The sequence below is a fragment of the Rhinatrema bivittatum genome, chromosome 2, assembly GCF_901001135.1.
Source record: "Rhinatrema bivittatum chromosome 2, aRhiBiv1.1, whole genome shotgun sequence".
In the NCBI taxonomy this organism is placed as follows: Eukaryota; Metazoa; Chordata; class Amphibia; order Gymnophiona; family Rhinatrematidae; genus Rhinatrema; species Rhinatrema bivittatum.
This window is the reverse complement of record NC_042616.1, coordinates 217884661-217896254: the sequence shown is the minus strand read 5'-3', so window position 1 is coordinate 217896254 and position 11594 is coordinate 217884661. Positions and strand designations below refer to the sequence as shown.

The window sequence follows — 11594 nt, the reverse complement described above, 5'->3', positions numbered from 1 at the left end:
TGGTGCTGTAAGGTTTGTCGGCTTTTGTTCAGTTTTATGACTTGCTAGTATATCTGGATTGTTGCTGTCTTGGACGAGTGGTTTCAGTTGAGTAAGGAACTGGATAGACAGAGGAAGCAAATTACTATTTCTTGACTGTGGGGGTCTGAGTCTCCTTTTAGAACTCCAGCACATCGAGACCCGTCCCCCCAAAAAGGGCCGCCAAAAACCTTCCTGAGTTTATCAGCTGAGCCAGAAGAAATAAATAAAGGTGAGCTCGTGAAATATAGGCTCCGGCTCTTCTTCGTCTTCCCTGAACAGCCTACCTTCTGTTTCTTGATTAACTGCACCTGAACCGAAGTATTAATTCATGTTTTTATTCACTTTTTTGCTGCAGGTTTAATGATGAGACAATATGTACAAATGAAAACATATATAAAATCTCTAATGATGTCTTTTAGGGGCATAGACTTTGAACCCGTGTTGATTGCAACCTTTTAGCTTTTTATGATGTGTCATTACCAGGCGGCGTTTTTTCTTTGCGCTGGGAGGGGGGTGCGGGGGAGTTATTTTAGAAAAATGCATTCTCGGTGTAAAATCGTTTGAAAAAGAAAAAAAAAAAAGTAAAAGTTTATAGTCACATTTCTGGATTGTATTTATTTTGTAGCAGGATCCTTGCCTGTCTCAGCGAAAAAGGCTCCTAATACTTAGACCAGAACTGCTCTGTGATTTAGGTAGTTTCATGTTGTTGGGGCTCCACCTTTCTCTCTACAACAATAAACTGCCTGAATTACTTCAGTTAAAGTCGTCACCATGCAGGTAGCTCAAGTCGCTGGTGGTGGAAGATGTAAACGTGAATCTAGATGTCAAGTCCCAATGCCATTGTTTCTGGGAAACGGAACGCTTCCTGCCTGTAGCCCTAGGAAACGTGAGCCAGCTCAAATAAAGCCCAGCAAAGAGAACTCAAGGGTAGCGAGTAACTCGCTCAGCGTACTCGCCTCTGGATTTTAATCTCGCAGGATGAGCCATTCAAGGTCAGGTGCGGTTTGGATTCTACAAAAAAAATGCTTTTTTCTCCTGTTTATTTCTCGTTGCTTTGCGGCTAAGCCTCACTGCGGCTATCTTGCTTTCTCCCACTGTTCTGTGGCTTCTGCTTTGTAACGCTTCTGTAATAATGAATGCTTAATAATATAATAAACCGATGAACATGTCATTTTCCCATGCTAGAAAAAGAAGGAAGCGAATCCTTCCCTTTTTTGTGTTAAGGTGTGCTGCACGGCAGGGCCGCGCTAGGGCTGTGTACTGTTTATTCCTTGTAAATGTTCTGATTTAGGTGCACGAAGCGGCTCACCAAACATGCAGATCCTGAATCATAGCTCCACAAGTGCATCTGGTGTGATGGAGCCGTGTAGAAAATAGCGATTTTTTTTATTCTAATAGTGGAAATGAAACGCTTGCAGGCTGGCAAGGCCTCGGTTACGATCATTATTACATTGTGTCCAGGCAGTGACATTCCATTGAGCTCAACGCGCAACAGCGACCTCGCTGGGCCCAGGCGAAGCAGCCAGCCTGGCTTTTGTGCAAACATACTCCAACAAAAATAGCAACAAGCAAAGCAGATTTGCTTTAAGGACATGCAGAAAATTTATCTCTTAACGTGGAGGAAGCCACAATATCTGTTCTCTACCCTAAAATGGCTCGTAAAATGCCTAGACATGAAATACAGGCATCCTCCTTTTGTTTTAAGGTTTTTCAGACTTCAAAATAAGTTGGGGGGATAAATAATGACCCGCGCTATAGTTCTGTACCGGAATTCTTACTGCTTGTTTGTTTTTTTGGTTTTTTTTTTATTTCTTTGAGTCTATGGAAACTTTTTTTCAAAGAAATGTATTTAGAAAGCTATACGAATCCATTAAAATTTAGTTTGGATTTGGGAGAATTGTACTTTAGCAACACTGAACATAATGGAGCAAATCAGAAATAGGCATTCTTGCCAATGAAATTCAGAAAGAGATACAACCTCCTAGAGATATTAGAATGCAAACTTAAATGCCTGTGTGCATTCTGCAATATGAAGGAGGGGATATTTACACATTCTTTCTTTAAATTAAATTTTTAAAAAGCCACTTTTCCTGATTAGAGGCTAAGAGCTTGAGAGCGTGGGATCTTATCAACTTGGAAAACGCATTTTTGGTTCTGCGCACATTTTTATAGTTAAAGCACTTTAAACTCAGATTTCTGAACATTTTGAAATTCTATCAGTAGCTAAATCTTACTTGTTTATGACTTTGCAGTATTTATTTTCTTTTGATCTTAGAATTTTCTGCATAGAAACATTCATAGTTTTTTTTTACAGAAATATAGCTTTAGATAATGAATCAAAGAAAAAAAATTACATCCACTTAATAATTACAAAGCAAAGGAGAGCACCGAAACAAAAATCTAAATTCTTAGCCCATTCACTAAGATCAATGTTTCAAGAAATTTATATTGTTTCTATACTATAATAATCTTAATGGTGTCGATCAGCCACTTCAACTAATAAAAACTCAATTTTAAGCAATACTAGCAATTATTAGCTCGTATTTATTAAAATCTTTTTCATTAACATATTGCACCTTTTAGGATGTGAAAAAAATGTAAACAACAAAAGCCTTAAAATTTACAATTAATATTATATTATTCACGATAAAAAAATTCCACGAAAATGTTATTTTGTCTTTATTAAACTGAAAATCTTTCTTGCTAATTGAAAACGATTATCGACTAGTCTGACATAAAAAATAATAACTTTGTTTCTGTATCTAGTAATTAATTTACAACCGTATGTTGGTACAACTTTATTCCCACTTGAAATCGTTTAAAAAATAGATTCGTTTGAAGCATCTTTCTGCATTTGTAATACTTCTGACTATCGATGGAGTATGCAAGTCTCCAAGTCTAATACTTTGTAGACGTCTAACAAGCACAAAACTGTTTTGTTTGAAGAAAAGCGACATCTTTGTAGCAATTCCGATGCATCTATTGCAAAATCTGAAAGCCAAAACAAGAAACAAAATAGCAACAGAAAGCTAATGAGAAACGCATTTCAGGATAGAGAACATGCACACACAAATATAATTAATGCAGGATTAGCAGTAGTTTTAAAATCATGAAAATTAATATATAACAGTTTTCTGGATTCCATTTGGCAATTTTGAAATCAGATACTAAGCAATAGCTTAATAATTATAATTACCACCAATAATTCCTAAAATAGGTTGTCATATTTAGAAAAAGAAACTGAGAATGTTTTAAATTCATAACACTGGGCATGATCTGCCGGTCCTATCACTTGTTGTGAAGGTTTGTAACCTTCCGCCTGTATTGATGCTATATGCTCACTGAAGTCAAAGGGCGTTCTACCAAATTACATAGTTGCTTTTGTCAAGAAGGCTCGAACTGTTTAACGCAAAGGATTTAAATAAGCAAGCATCCGGAATTATATACATTTTGAGTTCTTGCACTATTTTAATTAATATGTATATAGTTATTAATATAATTAAGAAATACTTTTTGTCCCTCCTGTCAGTATGCCGCTCTTTCTCGCTCTCTCCCTCACTCTCTCTCTCTCTCTCTCTCTCTCTCTCTCACTCTCTCGCCCCCCTTCTTCCTATGTTTCTTAATCCTCCCCCATCCTCCCCCCTCTTTTCTCTTTCTTCCTTCTATTGCTTTGGCTTACAACCCATCTATTAAATGTTAGCTATATTAGAGGAAGTGGAACTCACATCTTAAATTTAAAAAAATATCATATATTAATACACAAATGTGGTAATACTTTAAAACAACTATAGTTTAGCTCAATTGTAGCACCTTAACACATTTAAACCTACATGTAAACTGTGATTATGAGCATATGAAAGATTGTGTATATCTGAGCTGAATTAACAACAAAGTTGTCCATTTATCAACCTAGATGTCTTCTATTGTTTCTATATAAGATAACGATTGCATTTGGAAGTCATCAAGGCATGCACAAAATTAGATTGCACTGAAATACAAATAGCTTGTTCAAATCAAGGTATAAATTAAGTGCTTGTTTTAATTATTATTTATGAGATAAGATTCGTATACATATATAATATATATTCCTGTATATACCAGCAGATACATTAAATATTACTATATAGGTACATTTGTTCTTGCATCTATACATATATTTGAAATCTGAATGTATGTATATATTCACACACATATTTATATATATATAGCTATCCATCTAGATATTATTTGACGAATTTGGAGGGTGGGATACAATTTTTTGTCAGTGAATTCCAAAAACGTTTATTAGAATATCTCATACATCTAGGTCTAGTTAATGGTCTATAAAAATGCAAATATACATATCGATTTAAAATATGCCCCATATCCCTGCTTTGACTGGATTACTGGGATGTGCAGTGCAGCTCTCTTTCGGAAGCTGGGGCTTTCGAATTTTACATTTGTTTCCCATTCGCAGCTAGCTGTGAACTGAATAGAACAATATTATTTACAGTTAATTCCAAAACTAAATACAATAGTATAATTTAACATTTCGAAGTACTCATAAATTTTTAACTACCGTGAATCCCAGCAATGCAAATGAATATGCTCGTAGTAACTGACTTAATAACAACCCCCTGACTCCTGAAACAATAACTCCTTATGAAATATCATAAATATATATTTAAATACAGTATAGCGCAACTGCTATTTTGCTTTTTTATTGCTTCAATTATTGTATAATTTTTATGTGGAGGTCTCTGATCGCAAGGTTTTTCGCTAGGAACAGGAACCTCTGATGGTATGATTAATTATGATATAAAATAGTCCGCTTAAAAGGGGTAGTAATACAAAATTTGATCTTTTAATCTCAGTTGGCCACAATTAAAACAAACTTTATCATATAACTCAAATATCCCTTTGCATAAAAAACATACGGCTTTGCTATAAAAATTATGACTGGAAAACACTGACCCATTAATAGCCTGCGGACTGATTTATACTTTATTGTTCTGCTGCACGGCCACGTGACACCCGGCAGCCAATCAAGGGCCGGGCAGCCTTCAACTTATTAGGTGACTGTACTTCTTCGTAGGACCAAGTTGTTACATGAAATCTGCAGTTTCATAATTTCAGGCGGTCCTCCTCCGTTTCTTGAATGGCAATGTCGACTTCGGGGACGCTCAGCAATTACTATGTGGACTCGTTCATAATTCACGAGAGTGAAGACCTAGTGCAGTCCAGATATGCATCCGGCGCCCTGGCTCAGGCGCCGAGGCAGGCAGCGCTCAGCGAGCACCCTGAGTTCACCCCGTGCAGCTTTCAGTCGAAAACTTCCGTGTTTAGCGCCTCCTGGAACCCGGTGCATCCCCCGAGTAGCGGCAATGTGCCCGCCGTGTACCATCCATATGTGCATCACCAGGCACCAATGACAGCGCCGGACGGCAGGTACATGCGCTCCTGGCTCGAGCCTATGCCGGGATCCCTCTCCTTCCCCGGGTTACCTTCTAGCAGGCATTACGGCATTAAACCTGAACCGATCTCTGCCAGGAGGGGAGACTGCACGACGTTTGACACTCACACGTTGTCTCTCTCTGACTATGCTTGCGGCTCCTCGCCGGCTGAGAGGGACAAGCAGACCTGCGAAGGTGTATTTTCTGAAAACAATGGGGACAGCGAGACAAATGGAGAGAAGCCTCCGATTGACCCAAGTAAGTGCAAATTTACACAGACCTTGCTTTTTTCTTGCTTGAAAAGTCAGAGCACCTCCAGGTTTCCAGGAAGAGGCTATGGAGGAAGGGCATCAAAGTGTCGAGTAGGTGTCATAACTGAAATATTCCTCGGTAATCACGCAGTCATACCTTCCTAATTTCGTAGAATGCATGTAGACAAGGAGGCAGACATGCTGTTCTCGCAGTGGGCTTCAGCATAACAATAGTATGCAACCTATTTCTGAGCTACAAATAGCAAGACATTACCTTAAATATACAGCAGGATAATCAATAAAACAGTTACCTTATTCCATTTGCTTAAATTTGGTACTATGGTGATTTAGTCTGTCAGGAAGCTTTCAGGAATAAAATTAACAATAATGTTAAGATTAATAATACTTTTTTTTTTTTTTTTGTAAATTGGCATGATCTTCATGCGATTGCTTTGAATCTTTAGAGTCAGGCAGTAAAATACTTTGCTTTATGTAAATGCCATTCACGAGCAAAGTCATTTTGAGTGCTTCTGCAGAAATGAATCTGATTTTAGTTTGAATGCGTTTCTGAAAGATTCGAAATGATCAAGTGATTTTTGCAATGTCCTTGTATCTCACTGACATTTCATAAGGAGCAGAGGTCTCTTTTAAAATTCAATTCCATAAACAATATAAAAAAGAGAAAGTAGGCGTGAGCTAAGGTTTTACTACTTCTCCTTCTATGTGACCTCTCTCCATGTGTCTCTATTTTGATTCCATTGTGTCTAGCCATTCTTTAAGCCCTTTTATTCAAACGTGACTGCAAAGTTAAGTATAGATGCACCATAAAGAAAGGATTCCAAATTGTTGCTACGCAGATTTTTCAATCTTTTTAAACTTAATGCTTTAATTTTATTTGCAGATAATCCATCTGCGAACTGGCTGCACGCAAGATCCACTAGGAAAAAACGCTGTCCCTACACCAAACACCAAACGCTGGAACTGGAAAAGGAGTTTTTGTTCAATATGTATCTTACTAGGGACCGTAGATACGAAGTGGCCAGATTACTTAATCTAACTGAAAGACAAGTCAAAATATGGTTTCAAAACAGGAGGATGAAGATGAAAAAAATTAACAAAGACCGATCAAAGGACGAATGAAGCCAAGTTATTAATAAAACTCCCCAACACACAATGCGACTGTATCCAGGCCTCATTTTTTTTCTGGCAGATTCATATGTTTATTGTACCTTGCAAAAGTAGCACCCAGAGCCCGGTTTCCAGTGCTATGCATGAGGTACTGTAATTCTTTAATTTTATAATAGGAAAGGAGAGGGGGCATTAGCGCTGATGGCTATGTGTTGGCTTGTATAAATCTACCTGTTCTTCACTTACAGAAACTACCTTTTCATAATGCACAACTATTGATGGACTGTATAGTTTAGTATATGTGTAGTTTATTTTATTTGCTCTTTGTGCGGCAGAAAGATCTGCTGAAATACTTGAATACTGTGTTTTACCGTGGTAATTATGTTTGTGACTCAACTTATGTGCTTGGGTGCTGTACACTTTGTGACTGTGTAAGCTAGAATTCAATTTGAACTCAGGTTGTTTAATATATAAAGTTGCATAGAGTATAGCTCTGTAGTGTAATAAGTCTTTCCTGTAACTAGACAGTTAACCTGTTATTGTAAAAATCTATATCCCAATGCAAAAAGTGATTCTGTCCGGGATGTATAGCAATCACGGTTTCCCAACTATTTCAACGCAAGATATTTTAGTATGCACAATTGATATAGTACTGTCTTTGTCAGTTGTATATATAATCTATATATTAGAGAAAAAGTAAATAAGCTGAATAGCTTGACTATTGTTTTTGCACCAGTAAGCAGTTATCAGATTTTGGAGCTATACGTATATGTGAAAATAGAGGGTAACTACCTACGATTTATGTTAAATTTTAATCAAATAATTTGATGCTTGTTGTAATGAAGTTAATTTTATTGATAATAAATTATACACTATAAAACACACATTTGGTTATAGTATATTTGTATTACTTTTAACACATGGGAAATTATGTTATACAAAACATACACTGTATATTTTGCAATAGTTACCTCATGGCCTACTGACCAAATTGTTGTGTTGAAATATTTAACTTTTTGCCAAATAAAATATATTGATTCTTTTATTTTGGTGATTTATTTTTTAATTATGTAAAAAGAAACCAACTACTTGCAATCTGGAGAGATACAACATTATTTGCAAGAGAGAAGCAGTCAAGGAACTTCACAACCAACCATTGTTCATTCCTTAAGAGCACTTGCCATCTTCGATAATAAAGAATGCCAGGCACCCGGATGTAGAACGCACTGTGTGCAAATGTATAATAAGTAAAATATACTTTAAAAATATACTTTTTAAAATTACATTTAGTATTTACTAAGAGTGAGCCATATGTAAGCTTTAAATTCCTAGAATTTTAAAGTAAAAAAAAAATCTAAATTCTAATAATTTATAAGTTCTACTAAAATATTAAACACATTGTATCACTTGATCAGTCTGGTGCAGTGTTGTCATTATTATTTAAGTCGTTAAAATCAAGAAAATAGATTGAAGAACGCATTGTGATTATAGTACAAGCTACTTATTTTAATTTTTTTTTCAAATACTAAAATTATGCTTAAAATTTATAAAACAATCATTTTGTTTAATATGTGTGTATGTGTGGGTGTGATGTAGGTGTGCGTGTATTTGACCTAAACATATATATGGAGTAAAGTGTATATATACATACATATATATATACACACACACACACACACACACACACATATATATATATATATATGCCAGATTTATAGACAACACATATGCACAACACACACACACAATCCCCCACCCCACCCCTACTCACATGCAGGCACACACATACATAGAATGTTATAGGTTGTATAGTTATATATTCAAAGCTTGGTCTAAAGCACTAGTAAAGCAAATCTTCGCAAACCATTGTGAAAAAGAATATTTGAATATAATCTCATTTATAACTACATCTACAAAACTCCCTTTTCTAAAGTCAGTAGACAACAAAATATGAACAGAAGGTGTAATTGTTATAAAGGAAATAAAAACGGAGAAAAGCAAGGCAATTTGGCATTTAGGATGAAAGGTGTATAATAAAATAAAATGTATAATTCAGTGAGTTACCCTAAAGAAATTTCAGCCTTGGGCGGACATCTTACAGCTCTGGGAAGGCAATATTCAGGCTTTCATTTCTTCCAAAAAAAACAAAACAAAACCCCACGATCCAGAATGCCTTTTCAAACAAGATCAACAATCAATGTTTGTAAATATGAAGAGCAAGTACCACGTTTAAAAAAAATAGAAAAACAGGTCAGATCACTTTAGTCTCAAGTCATGACAGAGGATGTTGTTAGGAAAATTCAGAGCCATATAGTGCAATAAAAGAAAATGACTGCTGTAACCATTTATGGTGTGTAAAAAGCTGGAGGGTTAAACGCAAAACTTAGGAAACAAAACAACATTATACTGGTACATATGTTCAGGAGAACATATTTTTTTCCTTTTTACCATAAAACTATTATGAGTTTGATATGTTGTAATTATTAAAAAGGTCAGCAGTTCTCGGTGTGCAGAATTTAATTGATCCTGGTTACTGGGTTTCGGGGTGTTGGGACGCCCTCTGTTGTTGCAGACAGAAGAAACTTCAAAGAATCAGGACTAAGAGCGTGTAATAAATGGCAGGTCTGCAAACTGTCTGGAATTCGGCTCTTAATGAGTTTACAACTGTCCAGCCACAATTAAGATTTTCTACAGAAGCCTTTTCATTTGTTTTGTCTGGCTGCCCCAGATAATGCGGGTAGGCGGAAATAGCTAGCTTTTATTGGCCTTCCTCTTCTTCAGTGCACTCTAGAAGTTTAACTTTTATTTTTTAAGTAATTCTCAGTACATAAAGTTGGTAACTTTTCTATGTTTATATTTGTTTGCTAGATGCAGAATATATGTATTTGTTTGGTATAAATGCAAATTGCACTGGCAAATTTAAATACTCATTTCTAGCTTGCAGTTGCGGGTAGAAAACAGCAGATGGCACTGCTATTCCATGGAAAGTTATTCAAATCCGCCATGAAACACCAAATGGGATAGCTGGAGGCACCTAAAATGTCGATTTTAAGAATCTATCCAGATTTAAAATTATGGATCTGGTTTCAGCTAGGTTGAATGGTTGTGGTCTACATTTATGGTGGGCCACTGAAAAATATTTAGTAAATGACGATTTGGCCCCCGCCCTCCAGAAGTTTACCTATAGCAAATCTGGTGATAATGAATATATTTTTCTCTTAAGTGTTTAGTATTTTCAGAATTAGAAACGGTTAAGGTTCCTTTGGGGAATACAGGCTGCATACATGTTGGTTATAGTATAATCCAAGTTAAAATTATTAATCAACAAACTGATTCTTGCAAAACCAGTTATTAGCATTTCTTCACATTGATTTCCATACCGATGACTCCATTTGTTTGATCAATTTATAATATTATAGAGTTAGAATATAATATTAACAATTTTGAATAGTGCAGAATCTGAAAGCACTATGGCGTTAAATTTGACATAATACATTTAAAATAGGATTTTTAATATATATGTTTCTCTAAACAAAAATGTGCAATAATGTGACCAAATATGCTGATTTTTGACTGTTAATGGTTTAAAAATAAACATTTTTGAGAGTCTGTAGCCCCCTAAGGCTACAGATTCAAAATATGGAAAATGTTTACAGGCACGGAAATTCTTCAGTAGCTTCCTTTGTTAGATGTTTACACTTTAACCATTGCTCTGCTCTCAAGATTAATGTCAGGCCCATTGAAATATTGTTAATTTTATTCATTTCTGAATATCTAATAGGCTAGTGGAGAACCAAGAAAGCTCTACAGCCGAATTCTAAAAGTTAGCATAATTTTCTTTTCTTGTATATACTGCAGACTTACTATAAACTAATGGCTTTATTTTCGTATTAGAAACTTGCTGCAGTATTTTTCCTTGGCAGCCATAAATATGTCGTGTAGTGTGACTGACTATACTACACTTTCAGAGGTCTTTCTTGCAACAGAAGGACAGGAAGGAAAGGAAGGAAACAACAAGAACGATACAAATTGTATAAGCCAGTACAACTTGTTATTTTTTAAGACATTTATTTTTCAAAGAAGGTAGCAGACGCCATAAACAAGGACAATGATGTATTTCAGGAATGTGTCCAATTATTGCACCTTCCTTTAATTTGAATTTTAAATGTCTAATATGAGCATAGATTAAGCAATACGATTCATATTTCAGTGCAGATAAAATCAGAACCTCCAGGTCATAATCTAAAGGGTTTTCCCCCCCTTAGAATTGGTATTTATTTGTCTTGGTGTATTTTCAAACATTTTAACATTTAGTAGAATAGAAAATCAAATGTTCTCACTTTTCTGGTAGGAGCAGTTTCATTTCAAACTCCCAATCCTTGAAATATGTTGTGATTACACTTTGAATTGTGCTATTTTGCTAATCAGTTTCCAATTAGTAAAGCAATTTATATCATTAATTTTTTTTATCAATGTACTTATTGAATGAAGGTGATGTATTCTTATTTTAACATGGATGCATTAGAAAACATAAAAAAATATTTAGAGTTTGTAAAGCATTAAACCTAATTAAAAATGCTAAATAGAGATTTTTAGCAGAAGAAAAAATGTTTCTGAAAAAAAAACCAGACATCTGACTTTAAATGCCCATAATTGTTTTAATATACTGTATATCAACTCTAATTGCATTCATTCTTTCTCAATGTTTATAGAACATAAAAAATATTATATTACAAATAATATACAATTATGTCTGAACGGG

General features: G+C 35.2%; 1 protein-coding gene across 1 annotated transcript; it reads left to right on the top strand.

Moving 5' to 3' along the window:
• Positions 1-4428: 4428 nt before the first annotated feature.
• On the top strand, positions 4429-7877 carry HOXA9 (homeobox A9). Its single transcript, XM_029589176.1, has 2 exons — positions 4429-5711; positions 6606-7877. The coding sequence occupies exons 1-2, from the start codon at positions 5159-5161 to the stop codon at positions 6842-6844; spliced, it is 792 nt and encodes a 263-aa protein (XP_029445036.1). The 5' UTR covers positions 4429-5158; the 3' UTR covers positions 6845-7877.
• The last annotated feature ends 3717 nt before the right edge of the window (positions 7878-11594 follow it).